General features: G+C 37.3%; 1 protein-coding gene across 2 annotated transcripts in view; it reads left to right on the forward strand.

Annotated features, from left to right (window-relative positions):
* Nucleotides 1–21,268, forward strand: part of PPA2 (inorganic pyrophosphatase 2) — a 96,636-nt gene extending 75,368 nt beyond the window's left edge. For both annotated transcript variants that reach the window (XM_025921739.2, XM_086704472.1), the window contains 3 exons: nucleotides 3,295–3,364; nucleotides 19,947–19,983; nucleotides 21,053–21,268. In XM_025921739.2, coding sequence (XP_025777524.1) covers nucleotides 3,295–3,364; nucleotides 19,947–19,983; nucleotides 21,053–21,087 — 142 coding nt within the window. In that variant the 3' untranslated portion in view covers nucleotides 21,088–21,268. The remainder of the gene's footprint in view (nucleotides 1–3,294; nucleotides 3,365–19,946; nucleotides 19,984–21,052) is intronic.
* Nucleotides 21,269–24,552: the final 3,284 nt, after the last annotated feature.

Genomic DNA, 24,552 nt, shown 5'->3' on the forward strand with positions numbered 1-24,552 from the left:
CTGATCTATATATGGGTAGCTATATATATAGCTTTGTATATAGATTTACTTCAATGTCAGTTTTCTTCTATAGACTCTGGAGGTTGTGGTTCAAAATCATTGTCATTCTTATCTCTTTAAATTAAATTTTCTCTTTTTTTTCTTGACTACTTTGCTTGAAAATGAAAGGCCTTGACAGATCTATATCCTGGACACTGTCTTTGGGGATTCTCATGAGTGTGTGCCTTTGTCTGCCTTGAAGAAAATCATTTTCTCTTTACTAAAAAGTTCCGTATCTCTGGCCTTGTAAATTTCATCTTTGTATGTCTGCTTATTATGTGCAGGTAATTTTCTGTTTCTGTATCTTTTTATGTAATCAGTTATTTTGCACGATTATGTATCAGTACACCTTTTTATTATTTTTAAATGCAGTTTGATTTGTCATCCACAGCATTTTTGGTATTGCTGATCTTTTCTTCTAATGTCATGTCTGCTTGTTTTGGTCAGCAAGATTGCGTATAGGCTATACAATTTGTGTAAATTTACAAAATACTTAGTATCTTACTGTAAAAAGGAAAGCAGCACATTTTTCTCAGTCATTATTTTAAATCTCATTTATAATAGATACCTCTAGCTTAGTCATCCTTCAGGTGATTACACTGCTTCTCTTGCAGGCCACATTCATAGTTTTAAGACTAAAAAGAACCCTTAATGTTCTAACCTCCATGGGAGCTCTTTGGTTCAATACTGTATCCCCAACATCTAGAAATGTCCCTAACACATAGTATAAAAAAATTCTTTGAATCAATCAATAAATATGAATCAGTGTTAACTCTTTTTATATAGGGGCCAATTTAGAGGACATAAAAATAAAAATGTTTCTTGATAACATGCCTTCAAACATTCAAAGTATTTTTTTTTTTTTTCAACGTTTATTTATTTTTGGGACAGAGAGAGACAGAGCATGAACGGGGGAGGGGCAGAGAGAGAGGGAGACACAGAATCGGAAACAGGCTCCAGGCTCCGAGCCATCAGCCCAGAGCCCGATGCGGGGCTCGGACTCACGGACCGCGAGATCGTGACCTGGCTGAAGTCGGACGCTTAACCGACTGCGCCACCCAGGCGCCCCTCAAAGTATTTTAAATCCTGGGGGAAATCTATTACAACCCAGATTATATACTTTTTTAAGAGAGTGTCGGTGAGGAAGTTGGCACTATTTTTAGCTAACCAAATGCTACTATAAGAGCCTGTTGGAGAAATAGTAACAAGAGGCTTTATGGTCTCTCATCTTTATGTTGTCTTGTACGAATCTCTCAAGTCTGTTTGTATACCTTCCATTTCATTATTGAGCAGTCATACTAATCATTTGCCCAAGGCGAAAATGGCAGAGCCTCTTGGCTTTCCTCAGCTCCGTTGGTTACTTGTCAAGGTACTGTATGAGAGATATTTAGAAAGTTATTCAAAATTTTAAAAACTTACAGAGTTGGCTTTAATATTGTCTGTTTTTGCCGTTTCTGTTGATGATTTGCTGTGTTGAGTGGAGGGTTACTTTATTTATTTTTGTATTTTTCTAGATTCAGTTTTATTTAAATCCAAGTCAGTTAACATATAGTGTAATCATGATTTCAGCAGTAGAATTTAGTGACTCATCACTTACAACACTCAGTGCTCATCCCAGCAAGTGCTCTCCTTAATGCCCATGACCCATCTAGCCCTTCCCTCCACTCATTACCCCTCCAGCAGCCTTCAGTTTGTTCTCTTTATTTAAGAGTTAGAGGGTTTCTTTAGAAGTAGGTTATCAAATTTAACATAAAATACCAGACACCCAGTTAAATCTAAATTTCAGAGCAATACATCTTTGTAATATAAATGTCTCATGCAATATTTGAGACATACTAAAAAATAGTTTGATGTTATCTGAAATTCAAATTTAATTGGGGATTCTGTATTTTATCTGGCAGCCCTATTTAGAGAAGTCTCCCCTGTTCTGTTACCATCATTTTTCAGAATTTCCAAAGGTATGTTTTACTTTGGCTTAGTGCCAACGTTAAAAACATCGTATATAGCATATTTAGAATACACCATGCTTCCTTCAGAGGACTAGCACTTAAGACTTCACAGTGTCTAATTTTTTGCCTTGTTCTTTTAAATTTAGTTTTGACATTCTTTAGGGAAATATCTGACTTATAACACCTTCCCTTTTTCATTTTTTAGCTTACTTAAATATGGGCTGTGGAGAACAGAAAAAAAAATAGCCTTAAAGATAATGCAAACTTGCATCAAATTTTATTCATGCCAAGAATGAAAATAAATCCCACATTTTGAGTCTGGATAGAAAAGAGAACAACCACTTACATGTAATTGCTATATACCCAATGTCTGATTACAGACATTATATAAATAAATAACTAGGCAGATCTTTTTATCATATATATCCCAATGTATTTTTCACAAAGCCATTATAAAAATGTATCCGATAATATATATCTCTTAGGTCCACTTGGGGGACAAGTGTGTGTATGTGTTTCCTCTTCTTTAGGGATCTGCTAATTACTTTTTCCTTTGGCTTTAACTCCCTTCTCTACTGCTTCTTTCTATATCCATTTTAATCTGATTTCTTTGATAAAATTTTAAACAATCAGTCTTAATATGTTTGAGAGGAATGATGCCTTTGCTTTCATCTAGGAAGTAGGAAATACACAATGGGCAGCATGCTTGTGGAGATAGCATGCATTCCCTGTTGTGTGGGAAGGCTTTGATTTCATAGAGCCTTTCCTGACCATGGAAGGGGCTCTTGTCTTATGCCCTGCTGATCTTCCCTCCCTGTACAAAAACCAAGTTTTCATATCATGTGCTTTCCTGTCACAACTCTTAGCTTAGCTTTCCTCACCTCTCTAAGAAAGAGATTCCATAGCATCGTTCAGTAGCCAGTAACAGTGTTTATCACCTCAAAGGAAAATTCTTCCTTATAGTCATCATTTCATGGGTCAAGTTTGGTGTTTCTTTTCCTCACAAAAGGTAAAGTGTAGTTGTGATGTATAGTCTTTTATATTCAAGGAGATTATTTAGATCTGTGTACTATTTAAACTAAAAACATATTCTGGAATATGCAGTGCTGGGAGCACTGTATTTATAACTCTGCCTGAAAGAATGTACAGACATCTCAGTTTATATTCATTCAGGTCCTTTATCACTGGCTGGAAATAAATAACTGGAGTTACACAGCCAGTGTGGGATATTTGGAGTTCGTTTTCTTGTCTGGTAATTGCTCATTTTTTATCCTGATTGATAATAACATTGTCTTTTCCTCACCAGCACAAACGTGCAGGTATGCGACAGCCCTTTCCATTGTACTCAAGAGGAAGCGAGATCAATAGTTGAACTGGTAAGGGGCAAAGCATCCTTTAATCTTACAAATGTCATGGGGAAGTCTAGCAGAAGTTCTGAAAACTCTAGCAATGAAGTGTATCAAGTCTTTTGGGAAATATGAAATTAAAAAATAACATTAGAATCCATCTTTTTTAATCCAGGGAATTTAAATAAAAAACCTGAAAATCTTTCAGCTTAGTTTTTAAATTGTTTTCTAAAGTACATTAACCACTTAGCCAATTTACTATGATGCTACTTTTCTTAATATCACCAATTTATTGCTTATATGTATTTGCTCTCCTTGTACCATTCTGTTCCCTTGAGTTACCCACCATCTAGTGTCTAAATTGCAACTGGCTGTTGGTACAGGTGCATTTTGGCTCAAGAAAGATGAAACAAGACTGTTTTTCCTTTACTTCCATTTAGTTAGGCCGTCTTACAAGCTTTCCTTCTAGCTAAGGTGATATCTTGGATTTTTACATGTCTGTCTCATTGATAAGGCTGCCTGGAGGCAACTGAATTTATTAGGAAAATAACGGCTTGATTTAGAGACCACTAAATAAGAAAATTCATACTCAGATAATTAAGTAATATTGCTGTATAAAGTGTGTTCAGGAGTGGTTTATAAACTAAGCTTTTCTTTTTTTAATCTTAAACTACTTATGAGCTAGAAACTAGTGAATTTAGATCTTTACTTCAGGAACATCAAAAAACGTTTACCTACTGTGGCTGCTTTGAATTTTTTTCCCCACTAATTCATCCTATTTAATTAGTACCTGCTATGTGCAGTGAGATCCTAGGTACTGGGGATTCAGCATTAAAGAAAAGATGTGAAAACGTCTGTCCTTGTGTAGCTAATATTCTAGTTGAGGAAATGGATAATAGATAAATGCACAAGTAAAATACTTGTGTATTGATCCTGAACAATGATCCTGAACAGTATGGGAGTATTGGGAGTGCTGACCCCCCTGCATACTTGAGAATTCATGTATAACTTTTGACTCCCCAAAAAGTTAACTACTAAGAGCCTACTTTTGACCAGAAGCCTTACTGATAACATGATTAGTCTGTTAACGCGTTTTGTATGTTATATGAATTGCATACCGTATTCTTAGAATAAAGTAAGCCAGAGAAAAGAAAATATTACTAAGAAAATCATAAGGAAAATACATATGCATTTACAGTATTGTACTGAATTTATTGAAAAAAAAATCTGTGTGTAAGTGGACTTGAGCAGTTCAAACCCCTAATTGTTCAAGGATCAACTGTAGTGTGTCTGAATGTAGTAAATGCTATTATGAAAATGAGCAGGTCAGAGGGGATGAAGTTCCAGGAGCAGATTGGAGTTGGAGTTATTAAAAAGAGACAGGGACAGCCTCACTAGGAGAAGCCAGACATGAGTCAAGATTTGTAGAAGGTAAGAGAATGTGCCGAGTTACCATCCGAAGGAAAAGCGTCACAGTCCATAGGCCCAAAGGTCATGAGACAAGAGGATGCCTGATAGGTTTAAGAACTACTCAAGGAACCACAGTGACTAGTGGAATAGAGTGCGTTCAGGGGAGATAGGAGGTGAGATCAGAAATGTTTACATCTGGGGGTGAAAGTGGTGGTAAATTATTATGAAAGACCCTGTAAAATAGTCTGTAAAGAGTATCTTAAGAAATTTGTTTCTTATTCTGAATGACATACGGAACCACTAGCTAGTTTTAAGCAGAGGAATAATGGGATCTGACTTAGATTTTGACCAGATCACTTGGGCTGCATGGGTGAGAATAGATTGGAGTGAGGGAAGGGAAGATGAGGGAAGCCATTGTAGTAATGCAGAACACAATATCAATTTATTTTCTCCAAGTTTTCAATTTTGTATATAAGCAGATTGCATTCTGAACTTAGTTCTCATCAGTATACTTCTTTAATGAGAAAAATAAAGGAAAACAAGAAACTTTATCTTTGTCCATGGAGTCTCCCTCACTCATCTCAGATTTTAGGGCACCTGTGTGGCTCAGTCGGAAGCATCTGACTTGATTTGGATCAGGTCTTGACCAACTGAGGTCAGTTAGGAGCCTGCTTGGGATTCTGTCTCTCCCTTGCTCTTTGCCTCTGTCCTGCTCACACTCAAGTGCACACTCTCTCTCAAAATAAATAAATGAACATTAAAACAAAGTCAATTGCATTTTAGTTTGGGATTTATAAATAATAGATATAACAGATTCTTATCTTAAAATTAGCTGCAAGATTAAAGTTTCTATCTTACATCCTGTTTTTTAATTGTTTCCTATATTAGTAGGAAAACAGTCCTTTTGGGAAAAAAAATTGGAGGATATGGATGTGATCTAGATAGTTAGGTCTGAGGAACAAGATTAGAATTCAGAAACATTAACATCCAGCTTTAATTACATGGTCTGGTAACTTTGTTGTGCTTCATAATAATGAAGAAAGAGAGTGCTATACTGATTTTTCACTGAGATCACCACAGTAGACAACCAAAATGCAAGAAATCAGTCTCTCTTCACTACCTCTAATGGAACGTATCATATATGGGATTTCACCATTAAAAACATGGAAGTCAGGGGGTGCCTGGGTGGCTCAGTTGGTTGAGTGTCCAACTTTGGCTCAGGTCATGATCTCGCGGTCTGTGAGTTCAAGCCCCGCATCGGGCTCTGTGCTGACAGCTCAGAGCCTGGATCCTGCTTCGGATTCTGTGTCTTCATTTCTCTCTGCCCCTCCCCCACTCATGCTCTGTCTCTCTCTCTCTCTCTCTCTCTCTGTCAAAAATAAGTAAACATTAAAATTTTTTTTTTTTTTAATGTGGAAGTCAAAGAATTGCTCTATTAGCAGCATCTAGTGATTCAGGAGATTAGATAGTACTTTCTTGTGAAGATTTTATTAATTTGTAATAATGAAATTCTTTGTAGTCAAAGCATTTTGACTTGGCATTTCATCTCTTCAGAACCACACTGAGATGTTTGAATCATAATTATTCCGGTATATATTCCAAGATCTCTCTATTTTGCTATATACTGAACATTGCACTGATGTCAAACCAAGTGTTTCTTTGGTTGCTCAGAAAAATTAAGATGTTCGAGTTACCCATCAAACTTCATCATATTCTGACCACAGCAGTCCTGGAATTGTGTGGAATCAAATTGTAACTCCAGAGTTTATCGGCGGGCTCAGAATGAGTGAACTCATTCTAACAAGCTTAATCAACAAGATCTATATTGATAGACTGTTCAGGATCAGTTGATTAGGTGAGATTTTAGGATAAATTAACTGCTTTGGTGAATGGATAGTTTTAAAATACAAAAAAAGAAAAAAATGGATTAAACTTTTGAGTGATTAACAGAACTGTTGCAGTAAGTATATACTTGTGAATATGTATTGAGCACAATTTAATGTAGTAGCATTGAGACCAAAAAAGAAAAAAAAAAAAAATGACCATTAAGTAGTCACCTGACAATATGTACAGATCAGTTAGAAAAAATATTGTCATTATTACCAAGAAAAAATAAAAGCCAACAACCTGATGAGTATTATGTGGGAGCATTTGAAAAACAAATTGGAAAATATCTACAGCAGTCGTTTGCCATGCTTAGGGCAGAGATCTTAAGGGTAGTGGCTCTGAGGAAGATGAGAATAGAAATGATCAAAAGAATTATGGGATGTTGTTTATGAATATAGATGTTTGAATGTATTATAATCATGAAAGGCCAAGCTGTGTCAGAATGAGGATGTTGTGCAGATCTCAGTGCACTGGGGATCTTCAGAGGCAGAGAGCACTGCCCTCTTACTGGGTGTCCAGGCCACAACGTGGGTCTCTGACAACAGGACTAACGTCCTGTCACAGTTCAACCACAAGACCATCCAGTTGTGTGTTTTGGAATATTGTGTCAAGCGTTTTTTAACATTTATGTGAGTTTACAGCAAAAAAATACGGGATTCCTTCCCAATTCTTGAGGACCATGTGACTAGCAATTGGAGCTTCATTTCCAGGAGTAAGGTGCAGAACATTTATAGGGAACAGATGTGTGTTTGTATATGTATATGCATACATGATGTAATTTGTCTTTCATATCTAATATTAGTTGCTATTAATGACAGCTTATTTGACTACTGGGATTTAAGATACTGTTTTTAGGATCCTTTATGTAAATATTTTTTGAAAATATGTTGAGAAGATTGAAACAAAGTTTACAAGCTTAACCTAACAGACATATGTTATTACTCAGTCCATATATATAGTACATGTGGACACTTTTTTTTTTTTAATTTTTTTTTCAACATTTATTTATTTTTGGGACAGAGAGAGACAGAGCATGAACAGGCGAGGGGCAGAGAGAGAGGGAGACACAGAATCGGAAACAGGCTCCAGGCTCTGAGCCATCAGCCCAGAGCCCGACGCGGGGCTCGAACTCACAGACCGCGGGATCGTGACCTGGCTGAAGTCGGACGCTTAACCGACTGCGCCACCCAGGCGCCCCAAGACACTTTTAAAAATTGAGTATTAGCCCACAAAGCAAGTTGCAAAAAATGACAACATTCTCTGTCTACAGTAAAGTTACCAATCAGATATGAAAATATTAAAAGAAAAGAAATCCAAATCCATATGTTTGGAAACTAAAACCACTTCTGAATAAGTCATGCCTCAAAGAAATGAATTATAAGAAATTATAAAATACTTAAAGTTGAATGACAAATGGGTCAGTATATGTCAAAGCTTGTGCAATGCAGCAAAAATAGTTTTTGAGAGCAATAAAATGATATAGCAGAAATGAAGAAAATTGAGAGACTAAACATTGAACTCAACAGTTACTCTGTTCTTTTTTTTTATCTTTTAATATTATAAGAAAGGAAATTACAGAGTAGAGCAAATATTTAATGAAAGAAAACAGATAATGGCAAGGATCAGTTAAAAGCTGGGTTTCTTTCTTTAAGAATAATAATATAGGGGCACCTGGGTGGCTCAGTTGGTTGAGCATCTGACTTTGGCTCATGTCATGATTTCATGGTTCATGAGTTCAAGCCCCACATTGGCTCGCTGCCGTTGGCGAGGAGCCCGCTTCAGATCCTCTGCCTCTCCCACCTCAGCCCCTCCCTTGCTTGCACTCTCTCAAAAATAAACATTTTTAAAAGAATAATAATATAAACAAAACTATTATAGGAAGAATGATGAAAGAGAAGCACAAATAAATATATCAAGAATTACAGACAGAATTATGGACATAGGAGATACATAAATAATCAGATGGGAATACTGTCAGATGCTTTTGGCAATACCTTTCTAAACAGATGAATTGACAGTTTTGTTGAAGATATAAATTACCGATATTAAATCAAGATTCAATGGAAAAGTGCAAATAGAAAAGTATATGTAACGAGTTAAAAACTAGAAAACGAATATACTTATAACAGTTATAAAGAATAGTTAATTATGAAAATGGCAATTTCTCCCATATTAGTTAATGAAGTCAGTTTATTTTCAATCAGAATCCTAATTGGGTTTTTAATTGAATTTGACAGGATGATACTGAAATTTATATGGAATAGTAAAGGGCCAGCAATAACGTGGAAGGGATTGATAAATTTAAATGAAGTAAAAAAAAAAAAAAAACAAAACCCTGTACACAGTTATAAGAGACCATAAAATAAGTTAAAACATAAGCCATTGATTGGGAGAAGATATTTGCATATAAATGACAGAAGATTTAACAACTTGTTCAGTTCAACAAGAAAAAGATAACCTAGTCAGATAAAAATGGGCAAACAATATTAATGGACAGGTCACAAAAGAGGATTCTTAAATGGCCAGTAAACCTGTGAAAATTTGCTGTATCTCACCAATAATCAATGAGATGACGCTAAGACACAATACAATTTCATGGTTATCAGGTTTGCAAACGTTTAGAAGTCTTATTTTCCAAGTGTTTTTAAGCAAGTGAGGAAAGGAGACCTCTCATACTTGTTGATATGTTTGATGGGAATATAAATTGGTACAGCCACTTTGAAGAGCACTTAAGTCATTGTAAGTCAAGTTGAAGATACTTATAATCCACCATCAGAAATTACCCTTCTGTGTACACATTCTTTAGAGACACTAATATGATCAGATGTGGGAAAATTGGAAACTGAATAAATGCCTATGGATAAAAGCTGGGTAAATAAACTATAGTTTATTTCTGTGGTACAATACCATGCCATAGGTGAAATAGGTAAATTAGAACCATGTGACTACACGGATAAAACCTGAAAGTGCAGTGTTGGGCAGAAAAGCTTTTGCAGCAAGGCATACATAGTTCATAGTATGCAAAACACCCAAGGCAGTACCGTATGTTTTTAATGAATACAGACAGATATGGTCTTCACATTTTAGAAACATAAATAAGAATAGTAAACACCAGTGTTAGCATGGTGGTTAGAAGTTATTTCTGAGAAGGAAAATAAATATCTTTATTTCTGATGAGTATGGAGAAAAAGACTTCAGTTGTAAAGTTTCTGAAATAATGTTACTATTTTAAAAGTGTAGGGAGTAGATATGTGTTATGTCTTCATCTTTTGCATGTTTGAGGTATTCATAGCTTTAAAAATTTGTATGCCTAAGAAAACAATAGAAAACATTAATAAAACTAAAAGCTATTTTTTTTTAAATGATCAGTAAAATTGATACATCTTTGGCCAGAATGATCAGGAAAGAAAAGAGAGAAGACAAGTCTTCATTGTCAGAAATGAGCCAAGTGACATCACTGCTGATTGTGACAGTCATTAGGAGAATAAAAGGAAAATACTGTGAAAAACTTTACACCAGTAAATTTGACAACTTTGATGAAATGGACAGATTCCTCAAAATACACTGACTACCAAAATTCCCTGAAGAAGAAATAGGCATAAACAAATTAAATGGGTACTTAAGAAACCTTTCCATAAACGTAACACTTGGCCTAGTTAGCTCCCACTACTTTTATTCAGCATTATAGGTTCTAGCCAGTGCATTAAAAAGAAGGAAAAGGCATCCAACTTGTAAAGGAAGATGAGGTGAATGTCTTTGTATAATGTTCAATAAAATCTACCTGAAAGCTACTAGAATAAGTGACTTTAGCAAGTTTGTTACGGGATACAAGATCACTATACAACAAACTATTATATTTGTATATGCTAGCAATACACAATTGGAAACAAAATAAATACATTATTTATAATGGCATCAAAAATATGAAACACTTCGGGAAAACACTGGAAAAAATATGTGAAGAACCTGTGACCTATAAAGCATTGCCAACAGAAATCGGAGAACTAAATAAATGGAAAGATATATTTATAGGTTGGAAGATGCAACATTGTTGTGTCAGTTCTCCTCAAATTTTGATCTATAAATTCAGTGCAACATCAATCAAATTCTAATACACTTTTTTTTTTTTACAAATTAATAAACTCATACATATATATATATACACCAGAGACCTTGAATAAACAACCTTATGAAGAAGAAAGTTGGAATAGTAATTTCCTTTTTTCAAGATATTTTATAAAACTACAATAATCAAGAGAGCTGAGTAATGGGGTAAAACTAGACAAAGAAATGAATGGAATTAAATACAGAAATAGACCTACATGTATGTGCACAACTGATTTTCAAAATGATAATCTTTTAAATAAGTAGGACTTGAACAGTTGGTTATTCCATAGGGTACCAAAGAAACCTCACTTCAGTCCATACCTTGCACTTTATATGATAATTGTCTAAAATGTATCCTAGACCAAAATTTAAAACCTAAAACTATAAACCTATTTTGATCTTGGGTAGTTAGGCAAAGTTTTTTAGATATGGCACTAAAAGCATAACCTGTTTTTTAAAATGGTAAATTAGATTTCACCAAAATTAAAGTTTTCTGTTCTGTAAAAAATACTCTTAAGAGAATGAAAAGAAGCCACATACTATAAGAAAATATTTGAAAATCATATACCTGATAAAGGGACTTATATTAGAATAAAGAACTCTCACAATTCATTAATAAGAAAATAAACCATCCCCTCACCTCCAAAGGAAATGTGCAAATGGTCACTTTACCAAAGAAGACATACTGAAAACACATGAGATGATGCTTAACTTGACTAATCATTAAGAAAATGCAAATTAAAAACCACAGTGACATGCTTATGCACACTTTTTAGAATAGCTAAAAATTTAAGAGACTGGCCATCCCAGTTGTTGGCATGAATGTGGAGGTACTTCCATAGTCTGCTGGTTGGAATGAAAAATGATACAACCACTGTGAAAACAGTTTGGCATTTTCTTGAGAAGTTAAATATCTACCTACCATATGATCTAGCCATTCCACTTTTAGATATTTACCCAAAAGAAATGGAAGTATATGTCCATACAGAAACACTTCTACACAAATGTTTATATCAGCTTTATTTGTAATAGACAAAAACTGGAAACAGCCCAAATGTCCATCAACAGATGAATGGATGGATGAATTGTGGTATATTCAGAGTGTATGTTAAGCATGGGAATACTGCTCAGCAATAAAAAGAAATGAATATTTGACCTGTGCTATAACATGGCTGAGTTTCAAAAAAAATGTTGAGTGAAAAAAGGCAGACATACATATATATATTATATCATACCATTTATATACAATTTTAGGAAATGTAAATGCTAATGTATGATGACACAAAACATCATTGGTTGGAGAGTTTGGGAGAGAGCCAGGAAGGAAAGATTTTACAGTTTCTCTTACAGGAAGAAATTGGGGATGATGGTGAATATATTTATTATCTTGATTGTGATAATGACTTTATGAGTGTGTACATGTGTCAGAACTACATGCTATAAATATAGTATGCACAGTTTGTTTCATGTCAGAGTTAGTCCAAGGAAATTTTTAACAGGAAAAAAAAAAGGTTTGTTCTGGAGTCAGGCTGTCTAGGTCCAAATCCCAGGTCTTTCACTTCTAACTTAAAGCAAATTATTTAACTTGTTTATGCCTGGTTTCTTTATTTATAAAATGGAGCTGGGGCGCCTGGGTGGCGCAGTCGGTTAAGCGTCCGACTTCAGCCAGGTCACGATCTCGCGGTCCGTGAGTTCGAGCCCGCGTCGGGCTCTGGGCTGATGGCTCGGAGCCTGGAGCCTGTTTCCGATTCTGTGTCTCCCTCTCTCTCTGCCCCTCCCCCGTTCATGCTCTGTCTCTCTCTGTCCCAAAAATAAATAAACGTTGAAAAAAAAATGGAGCTAATAATAATATCTTTCTTACAAGAGTTAGTGTAGAGAACTGAATGAGATAATCCAGGTAAAATGTGAAACAAAGTATTCAATAAACGTTGATTTTACTGTTACTTGGCATTAATGTTGTTGAGTTAAATTGACCACATAGAGAAAAATCCCTTCTATTCCAGCCTCTTGAGTATTTCCAGTGTTATACTCCCTCATGGGATAGCCCATTCCATTGTTGGGTATTGTAAAAGTAATTGTGACTAATATAAATTATTCAGTGAGAATTAGTCTTACATTCAGAGACTTAAACAGGAAGAAGAGGAGGGGGAAAGAGAAGAAATTAGTTTCCACAATATAACAACTTATTCTAATACTTAACTACTTTTCCCATCTGGGAATTTTTACCCAGAATTCTCCCACATGCTTTTATTTAAGCACTTTCCTTGTAATCTGCTCTCTGAGGAAATGGATTGGGGAATGTCTGAATTGGGTAATTTGCAAGGTTTTTAAATATTTGGTGACAGTAGTCATTTTACTGGGGGAATAAAAGAACTTTGTGAGGTGGCACACACAAACTCAGTACATGTAGGGCGACAAAGAACCACACTCATTGTTAAAGAAATTCCTAGACCTGCCTCAGACCCTCTACACCCTGGTAGCCATGGGGATTAAAATTCTTAGAATCTAGGATTCAGGGCAAGGAGAATAAGCACACTCCTGCTCAGTTGCAGGGGCCCAATCTCATGAGACTGTGAATCTTTAGCTCATAGGAGTGATGGAAAGCACTAGAAACTTCTGGAACTGGGATGAGAGAGTGCCTCTCAGAGAAGTCTTAGCAGCTGCAGTGTTTGTTTTTGCTTTCACATGGCCAGGTTTCCCCTAAGAGCAGTCTCAGGTAAAGCTGGAGCACACAAAGCTTAGAGATGGCAGTGGTGATGGTTCATGGATGCACAATGAGTAGTACTTGAAAGGAGAAGGAAAAAGGGGATTTTTCTATTTTACTTAAAAATATATTCTCTCTAAAAAATAAAAGTGGGGCACTTGGATGGCTCAGTCAGTTGAGTGTTCAACTCTTGATTCCGGCTCAGGTCATAATCCCAAGGTTGGATGCTCAACTGACTGAGCCACCTAGGTGCTCCTGGACAAGAGAAATTAAAATAAAATCAGCCATTTTGTTAGATTCTAGCCAATTACATACATTATTGAAAGGGAGAGACAGTAGATTAAACTTACACGACTTAAAATACTTCTACATTTTTGTCTCTGGATAACTAAGAATTGGTCATATTTTGCTGGATTTCTAAAGCAAAAATCAGAAAAGGAATATAAAAGTAAAATTAATGTAGAGCAACTGCCCTATGAACTTTGGAAACATAATTCAACCAAAAACCCGGTTATACCTGAATGAAAAACCAGGAACTTTTTTTGCCTTTAATTTTGAACCCTTATAATATTAAAGTGAAAGAATATCAACTCATACAGTAAAAGCACAATTTTATATTGTTTCAATCAGTGTATCTTGTTAGTCAGTTTGAACAAATGTAACCTGGAATGAAAGATGCTCGTAGGGACCTAGTGGGCTTTTTAGAAGGAGAAACACTAAGTACAGAGCAGTTTTATTAATGGTTCGTATCAACTCAAAATATAGTTTATGCATGAATAGGGATAGAGGCTAGAGTAAGCTTTCTTTGATGGGTCAAAGAAAAAGACATACTTTGGTAATGCAAACTATAGATTAGTTTGAAAGAAATCAAAGATGCTAATATTCATGAGGAAGTATTTTTGGGGTGGGAAAAGGGGAGAAGATAGTATTTTGAAATAAGAGTATAAAATAATACTCTTTTGTGGAGAATTTGTATTGGATTATTAGAGGGTGCCCACATTTTTCCAGTAAGTAACTGAAAATCCTTTGTATGTTTCTAACCATGAAAATGTAGTGATGGGGACACCTGACAGAATTGGGATTGGGTCAGTTTTAGGTGCTTCTCTTAGTTACTCCACTTCCTGTAAGAAGGTGTAGTTTGTTGTCATGTTTATGAATCAGGAGGCCATTGACTAGGTGAAGAATTAAATAGTAGTGGCTGTGTATCATGCACCCCTTGTTGTTTTCAAATTTAAATATCCATCTCTCTTTTGGCATGAGTTAACATGGAAAAAGGTTAAAAAAATGACCTTGAAACTATAATAGTTCTTATCTCTGAGTTCTAGACTTGGGATGTTTGTTTTCTTTTATACAAAGCTTTGTGCACACTGAATATTTTTACGGACCAAGAAATATATTTTAAGAATGAAGAAATAAGAGGGCACCTGGCTGGCTCAGTCGGTAGAGCATGCGGCTCTTGATCTTGGGTTTGTGATTTCGAGCCCCATGTTGGGTGTGGAGATTACTTAAAAGTAGAAATGATCTTTAAAAAAGAATTAAGTTATAAGAACATTCCAGAAATTATTTTTAAAATAAAATGGGATGATGTTTCTGCTACAGTAGTTTGTCCATTTCTTTCCTGAGGCTGGCTAATGAGGAGTTGCCCACGTGTTCTATTTTGTACAGGCATACCTCCTTTTATTGCAGTTCACTTTATTGTGCTTCACAGATACTACATCGTACTCGTTGAGGTTTGTGGTAACTGTGTTGAGCAAGTGTATTGGTGCCGTTTTTCTAAAAGCATTTGCTCACTTTGTGTCTGTGTCATATTTTGGTAATTCTCACAATATTTCAGACTTTTTTTTATTATTACATTTGTTGTGGTGATCTGTGATTAGTGAACTCTGATATTACTCTTGTAATTGTTTTGGGGTGCCACAAACCACACTCATATGAAATGGTGAACTTAATGGATAAATGTTATATGCGTTCTGACTGTTCCACTGTCTGGCTGTTCCCATCTGGCCCATAGAGAGGCTTTTCTATTGCCTGAAACACAATATTGAAATTAGGCCAATTAATAACCCTACAGTGGCCTCCAGGTGTTCCAGTGAAAGGAAGAGTCGCACATCTTCCATTTTAAATCAGAAGTTAAAAACGATAAAGCTTCATGGAGAATGCACATGTTGAAAGCCAAGACAGGCCGAAAGGTAGGCCTCTCGCTTCATAAAATTAACCTAATTGCGAGCACAAAGGAAAAGTTCTTGAAGGCTACTCCCGTGAACAACCAAATGGTAAAGCAAAACAGCCTTATTGATGAAACAGAAAGTTTGAGGGGTCTGGATAGAAGATCACACCAGCCACAACATTCCCTTAAGCTAAAGCGTGATCCAGGGCAAGGCCCTAACTTTTCTGAATTTTGTAAATTCAGAGCTGAGGAAGCTTCAGAAAAAAAGTTGGAAGCTAGCAGAGGTGGCTTCATGAGGTTTTAGGAAAGAAGCCTCTCCATAACACAGAAGTTAAAGGTAAAGGCAGCTGCAACATGTTACCCAGAAAGTGTAGCTAAAATATGAGAGTGGCTACACTAAACAACGGATTTTCAGTGTGGATTAAACAGCCTTCTTTTGGAAGATGCTGCCATCTAAAACTGTCATAGCCAAAGAGGAGAAGTAAGTGCCTGGCTTTCAGAGTTTCAAAGAATAGGCTAATGGAGCTGGTGACTTTATTGCCATCCCCCACATCCTTCGGCCCTTAAGAATTAGGCTAAATCTACTCTGTCTGTGTTCTGTAAATGGGACAACAAAGCCTGAATGACAGCACGTCTGTGTACAATATGGTTTGCCGAATATTTTAAGCCCACTGTTGAGACCTACTGTTTAGAAAAAGACTTTTCAAAATATTATCACTCATTGACAATGCACCTGGTCCCCCAAGAGTACCAACAGCTATACAGTGAGATTCATGTTGTTTTCGTGTCTGCTGACACAACATGCACTCTGCAGTGCATGGATCAAAGGAGTAATTTCGACTTTCAAGTCTTAATGTTTAAGAAATACATTTCACGGGACCTGGCTGGCTCAGTCAGTTAAGTGTCCGACTCTTCGTTTCGGCTTGGGTCATGATTTCACAGTTTCATGAGTTTGAGCCCCACATCTGGCTCTGCACTGGCAGCCCGGGACCTGCTTGGGATTCTGTCTTTCTGCCCCTCCTCCACTCAGGCTGTCTCTCTCTCAAAATAAAAACTTAAAAAAAAAATTTCATAAGGCTGTAGCTGCCATAGATAAGTGGTTCCTCTGACAGATCTGGGCAAAGTAAATTGAAAACCTGGAAAGGATTCACCATTCTAGACATCATTAAATACATTATGATTCATAGGAAGAAGTCATAATTTGGAAGAAGTCGATTCCAACCCTCATGGGTGACTTTGAGGGCTCAAGACTTCAGTGGAGGAAGTAACTACAGATGTGGTAGAAATAGCAAGAGAGCTAGAATTATAAGTGGAGTTTGAAGATGTGACTGAATTGCTACAATCTCATGATAAAAGTTGAATGGATGAGTTGCTTTTTATGGATGAGCCAAGAAAGTGTTTTCTTGAAATGGAATCTGTTCCTGCTGAAGATGTTTAAAGATGGTTGAAATGACAATAAAGGATTTAGAATATTACATATATTCAGTTGGTAAAGCCAGGGGCAGGGTTTGAGAATACTGACTCCTGTTTTGAAAGAAGTTCTACTGTAGGTAATATGCTATCAAACAGCATCACATGCTACAGAGAACTTATTCATGAACGGAGGAGTCAATCAATGTGGCAAACTTCGTTGTTGTCTTAGTTTTAAAAATTGCTACAGCCACCCAAACCTGCAGCAACCACCACCATGATCAGTCAGCAGCCAGCAATGTGAGGGCAGGTCCTTCCACCAACAAAAAGACTGACTCGCTGAAAACCTAGGTGATAGTTAGCATTTTTTCTCAGTAATTTTTAAATTAAGGTATGTACATTGTTATTTTAGATATGCTATTGCACACTGTATTTTAATAGACTATAGTGCAAACATACTTTCTTACGTACTAGGAAATCAAAAAATTCATTTGACTCACTTCACTGCAGTATTTGCTTTATTGCAGTGGTTTGGAACCAAACTCTCCATGTCTCTGATGTACATATGTATACCATACGTTTTCTTCCCCTGAAATGTTTGGCAGCTCCAGCAAGAAACAGCTGCCCATTCTAAACAGGAAATCTAAACAGCTAACTTTCCAACAAACTTTGTGATAGATGTCCTGCACTGTTGATTGAGCATACCAATTTCCAAGAAATAAACAGGTTACTCTGTTTTATAATCTGTGTAGTAAAACAGAGCCATCAAATCCCAAGGGCCTACTCTCAGTATAATTTTTATACTGTGGTGGTGCTTTCATACCCAGTTTTTACATAAGTTCTATCATCCTCAAAACCAACCATGATTAAGCATTTTCTCTGTGCGAGGAAGGTGAATAGAATTTTTGTTTTTTTGAAGTACTTGGGAATCTCAAGGAGGTTTTACATGACATTATACAGAGGTCTTCTTTATTTATTTACATTGTTACCTGACTTTTCTGTGACCGAAAATAAAGCATATTTGGCCTTTTTCGTAAAGAGTAGAGGGAAAAATAACTTGAAACCATTTATGATTCAGGAGAATATATTAAGGTTCTCCAAAGAAACAATAGGATATGTAGATATATGTAAAAAGTGAGTATGGAGGCTTAACAAGTCCAAAATCTGAGTAGGCCAGCAAGCTGGAGACAAGAGGGGAGCCAGTGATGCAGGGGAAGTCCAAAGGCAGTTCGCTGGAAAATTTCCTCTTGCTTGGGAGGTTGGTCTTTTTGTTCTCTTCACACCTTCAACTGATTAGTTGAGGCCCACCCACATTACAGAGGGCAGTCTGCTTCACTGAGAGTTTACCAATTTAAATGGTAATCTCAGCTAAAAACACCCTCCAAGGTAACACATTAATCATTACAGGGACTATTTTAATATTGCTGAAATTTAAGTTTTTCTTCCTTACTGACTTGATCTTAGTAGTACCCTTATACCTAAGCAAGGAGAGCCCTACTTTGCATTCTGCTTTGTAGAGGGTCCTGCTTTGGCCTTCATCCAGTTACATCCCTTCCCACAAGACCAGGGGACCATAGTTGTGCATTCACCAGGAGCCAAGCGCCCCCGTTCCATACCACCGTCTAGCTACTCAAGACCCTGGAATTCTTTGCCCAGGTTGCTACAAGCCTGTTCCTACAGCCTCTGTGGGCATTTCCCCAGGTCTGTGCTCATTCCTGTGTGAATCATTTGCTTGCATCATTTCTGCAGGGGCCAGTGGGTGGCTGTTTGGAGGAAGGGAGTGTGTAGGTTTGTGGCCTGGAGTTTCTGCCCTTGCACAAATGAGGCCCTCAATACAGACTGGAGCCTGAGGAAAGAAGAGAAGTGGGGTAGGTTGAGGGCCCTGTGCCTCTCTTCCTTACTCGGCTATGTTCAGGCAGTCTCTGAGGTGTCTAGAATGCCAAGCAAGGCTTCCAAGTCATCACAAAAGTATATTTATCAAGATAATAGAATGGAACATACTTTATGTTCAATTTATCATTTTGTTAGCTTGATTTAGAACTTTAAGTATTACCATGTGTGGTATGTGGTCTTCCATTTGTACCTTTGCCCCAGACCTCAAGTGTTAGAGGCAGATCTTTCCTACTTAGGATGAGCAAATTCAGAGAATTAGAATTAGAAGTTGATTGTTAAATTTGAAATCTGAAATGTGTTACAAAATTTGGGTAGTGATTATCCCTAGGGGAAAAGAGGTTATGACTGGGGAAGGGCCTGGCCTATTCCATTTCTCGACTTGGGTGGTGACTGCATAGATGTTTATCCTTGGGCTTTGTGCATTCCTCTGTGTGGATGAGGGAATCTCTCAATAAAACAAGATGAAAGAAAAAAAAGAACTAAAAAATGTATTGTTCTTAATTATGAAAAAAATCTGGTATCTCAGAAAAGCTTTTCTTTTAAACTTGTCTATCACAGATTATACTGCATCTGTTCTAAAAATCTTGGCCCAGTCATGGAAATGAACAGAAAAATTAATTTAAATGCTCTGGAAGACAGCTAAATAAATTCCACAATGTGTGTTTGTGTGCCTGACGTATCCATGAATGTGTGTGTTGGGTTTGCGTCCCCTAGTCCTTGGCCAAAGAAACAACTGAAAGGAAACCTCTCTCTCTTCTCTTCACATTCTCAGTAGTTCCCATGGGTTAATGAGAAAAATATTTTCGAGCATGCTTTTTCTGTTTGACTCTGAGTCTGTGGTTTGTTTATCCAAAAGAAGAAGCAGTGATAATTAAAGGCAAAGAGAAGTACTTCCTTTTTTCAGGTTAGAGAACCGTTGCTTGTAAACTTTGTTGTATAGTTCCATAAAAATACAAAACAAAACAAACGTTCTGGGCGTAGTTTCCACATCTAAATATTCATAACAGGGATTCATCTCTGTCTTTATCTTCCAGGTGTCCTCGTCACTGAATAAGGAAAGTAATGAAGAAGGTATGGTATATTTTGGTTCTTGAGCTAGATGTGTTTATAGTGGTGGAAACCAGACAAAAAAGCACAATAGATTAATTAAAGTTATATAAACCAAGTAAAATAACTTTTTTAAATAGTCACTAAAATTTTCAAATGAAATCATTTATTTTGTAATTTAAAAAAATGAAAAGGAGCACATTTACTGCTTTTAGGCTAGACAATAGTTTGATTATGTTAGCGACTTTTGGTGAAGTACTGAAAGTTTTCAGGTAATTCTGATAAATTTAATGAGACTCCAGGTAATCTGAATTTGGAAGATTCTTTTAATTATCTTGTCACTTTAATGAATCATTCATTTTAAATAAATATCTTAAAATCACAGTTTATCGTAGGATGGAAAATAACTTTATTTTTTGTTGCCATTATCTGAAGCTATTTTGAGAAATAAGTAAAAATGTTCTGTAGTAAAAATTTCAAAATACAAGCATAGACACATATCATTTGTCTTTGGAACTTTGCAAAATTTTTGGCCCTTTGTTTTAATATAAAACATTAGAAGAGCATTCAGCTCGCAAAATTGGAGGAAAAATGAGAACTGTTTACTCTGTCAAGTTCTACGGTGTTTAGAAAAGAACAAATCCATAGACATTTCATGGGAAAGCAAGCTATATTCCTTATATGGGAAACTAACAGATTGCTTCTCTGCAATACTATTCCATTTTTTGGATATTTGACAAGCAGTCAAATTTTACCATACAGGGTTTTTTCCCTAGACCTTTCATGCTGACGCTAGGGCACTAACTTCTGTGTTATTCAGTAGAGACTAAAATGATCCAGAAAAATGTAGGGAATAAAATGGGAAGGCTCCGGAGTGTTTAGCCCAGTTTTATTTAAGGTTTGAGCCAAATGAGAGAACTTGGGATTTAAAGGGGAGTAACTTTAAATAGGGAAGTGTGTCATAGCAAGCTCATGATTGTTTTTATCTGCCTAAATACTTCCTCAAGGTGTCACTGAAATTTCTCTTCCCTCCATCTCTTCCTCTCTCCCTTGCTGTTTACCCCTTCCCTGACACCCCCTTCCACCATTTCAGACACAGAGCAAGTATGGCACTTCCTTGGCAAGTGACTGGAACATTTGAAGTTCTGTCATCAAGATTCCAATCTCTGAGGACTCCACGACTCCCTCTCCCCAAATGCTAGAGACCAGCAGAGCTATGAGAATTCACTGACTTCCTGTTAAAACTTCATTTTTTTTCCCAACTTCTTTTGAGATATACAATATGTAAATAAACTGAAATTTTTGAATTCTTTGGGATATGTATTGGTATGAAAAGAAGATTTTGTTTAATTTCATAGCAGAAATTTAGAAGCAGTGAGTTTTGACTATACTAATTTCTGGGTTCCAAAGGAACCCAACCATTTTATTAGCTTTATTTCTATGGGTTAATGTAGAATTTATAAATTTAGTAAGTTAATAGATTTGTATAGATATTATTCTCATTTTCACACCATATTATCTTTTTGCAAGTTGCTGGTGGAACCTTTCTTTAGCCAACCTGTGTCCTCTTACTAGTCCTGTGTACGTGTTTACATTTATGAAAGCTCTTTCCTGTAACTTAATATTTTGGAGGGCCTAAACTCTCTGAATCTCAGGCCCCTTAGTTTCAATTCTCATCCCTCTGGTGATGACACACCCAAATCTACAAAAGAAGCCCAGGTCTGTCGTCTGGGGTCTCTGTTGGATGTCTCCTCAAATTCCTTCAACCCCTCTGGTCCAGAACTGTACTCTTATCTTCCCGGGGCCTTCAACAGTGGAATTAACATTCTCCTAGCCCCCCACTCAAACCCTTGGAATCATATTGAACCTCCCTTCTCCTGTCTTTGTTGATGAAGATCATCTAAATGTTGCTTTTCCCTCTCCATTCCTTTGTACCCACACTGTGCTGGATTTCCCATCAGGTCACTTGGCTCCATTTACCAGCTTCCCGGCTCTTCTCCATGCATCCCAGACCAAGCCCTCTGCCTCGGCCTCACTGGCCTAGCTCCACTTCGTGCCCTGTTGTCTCCTCAACATGTTGTTCTGCCTCTGGCTTTTCTCCTTTTCATACCATCCTCCACATTTCCAGTTATTTTCCTAAAGCATAGGTCTTGCCCAGTTATATTTTTCTCAGAATGCCTTCAATGGGGTTTCCATGTTCTGGAGAATAAAAACCAGACTGACTTCCTCAGGAGTCCCACCCTCCAACCACGCCATGCCACTCACTCCTCCCCAAGCACATCTACTGTGTTCACACACTCCCTGTTCTGTACTTCCCTTGCTGATCCTGTTCACATCTTTTCTCCCCCTTCCTTTCTGTTTCAGTATGAGCATGCTGTATTTGCACAAGGTGCTTTGAGGTTTACAAAGCACTGTTCTAATAGCTACCATTTCTTGAGCGTCTGTTGTGTATCAGGTGCTGTTTTAGGGGCCCTGTGTGCATATGCCCTTGTATGGTGGAGAGTGCTCACTTCATACTGAGGCTCTGAGAAGTTCTATAACTTGCTTGAGGTCACACAGTAAGGTTCACAGCCAGAATTAGAACTCTTGACTACATGGCTCTAAATCCTGTGTTTTCCCGGGGCACCTGGGTGGCTCAGTCGGTTAAGCTGCCGACTTCGGCTCAGGTCATGGTCTCGGGGTCTGTGAGTTCGAGCCCCACGTCGGGCTCTGTGCTAACAGCTCAGAGCCTGGAGCCTGCTTCGGATTCTGTGGCTCCCTCTTTCTCTCTGCTCCCCCGCTCATGCTCTCTCTCTTCTCAAAAATAAATAAACGTTAAAAAATTAAATCCTGTTTTCCCACCCTGCTGTGCATGCTGCTTCTCACATACAGCCACCGTGGGATGTAGGCGAAGCCCAGAGTACGCCTGTCACAGATGAGGAAACAGGTGTGGACAGTTTAAGTGATTAGCCCAGGTGACATAGTAATGTTCACCTGAGACATCTTTGGGAATGTGTAAACTTCTTCGAAGGACATCAAAAAATGTGAGGGAATCTGTTGTTTTTAATTTTATTTATTGACACATTGATTTTTTATGTTGTGGAAATAATAAAACACCAAAAGGGAAAATAAGGAACAACTATTACTGCAGTAGTTGTAAACAATAAGCCAAATTATCAAAGGATAAATTAGTGGGCTCTTGGCATACGGCATATTAATCTCCCAAGAGTTGGAAGAGAGAGGCCATGTCTGGTGGGGTAGCTCACACCTGCTTTACTCCTCTCCTCCTGGAAGTCCATGATTCTTAGATGATGCCTGATTAGTGAGCCTGGCTCACTGCAGTATGGTTGATCAAAATTGTCTTCATAGTGTATGATTTTGCATAGTTATGGTCTTAAAAAATACATAATGTTAGGGGCACTTGGGTGACTCAGTCAGTTGGGCGTCTGACTTCGGCTCAGGTCGTGATCTCACGATCCGTGAGTTCGAGCCCCGCGTCGGGCTCTGTGCTGACGGCTCAGAGCCTGGAGCCTGCTTCTGATTCTGTGTCTCCCTCTCTCTGCCCCTCCTTCATGTTCTCTCTCTCTTTCTCACTCAAAAATAAATAAACGTTAAAAAACTTAAAAAAAAATACATAATGTTAAATTTTAATTTTTCTTATAAATGTCTGCATTGCTACATGGTCATCATTATAATGGTGACAGTTATATTTAATTGAGTGGCTATTTCATAGTGTCTCCCAAATGAGCTAATCTGATCTTCGCCAGCCGTTTCCCAGAGAACAACTAAATTGAATAGATGTTATACTGTATAGTTACAAAGGAAAACTCCTGGGAAAAAATAGAGTGAATCATTGTTAAAATTGCCTAAAACTAATTAGGAAACCAAAAGTGATCCATGGATAGGTTAGGTAACACCCACAACCAGTTCCCGTGGCTATGAAAAAGTGGGTAGACTATCGATTCATTGTTCTCAAACTTACTGTTACTACAAATGTCTAAAATTGAAATTTTTATGAGGTTTTTTTAAATACAGAATTATTTTATACATGGTATATTTAATATCACACCACTGTTCTACAGAAGGAGTGCATTGAATTTCATAAAATCCATTTCTCCATCAAGAACTACATTTAGGGGCGCCTGGGTGGCTCAGTCGGTTGAGCGTCCGACTTCAGCTCAGGTCACGATCTCATGGTCCATGAGTTCGAGCCCCGCGTCGGGCTCTGGGCTGATGGCTCAGAGCCTGGAGCCTGCTTCTGATTCTGTGTCTCCCTCTCTCTCTGTTCATTCTCTGTCTCTCTCTGTCTCAAAAATAAATAAAAACGGGGGCGCCTGGGTGGCGCAGTCGGTTAAGCCTCCGACTTCAGCCAGGTCACGATCTCGCGGTCTGTGAGTTTGAGCCCCGCGTTGGGCTCTGGGCTGATGGCTCAGAGCCTGGAGCCTGTTTCCGGTTCTGTGTCTCCCTCTCTCTCTGCCCTTCCCCCGTTCATGCTCTGTCTCTCTCTGTCCCAAAAATAAATAAAAACGTTGAAAAAAAAAATTAAAAAAAAAATAAAATAAATAAATAAATAAAAACGTCAAAAAAAAATTAAAAAAAAAAAAAAAAAAAAAG

This window comes from Puma concolor, chromosome B1 (genome assembly GCF_028749965.1).
Source record: "Puma concolor isolate L17-30 chromosome B1, mPumCon1.1.hap2, whole genome shotgun sequence".
NCBI lineage: Eukaryota > Metazoa > Chordata > Mammalia > Carnivora > Felidae > Puma > Puma concolor.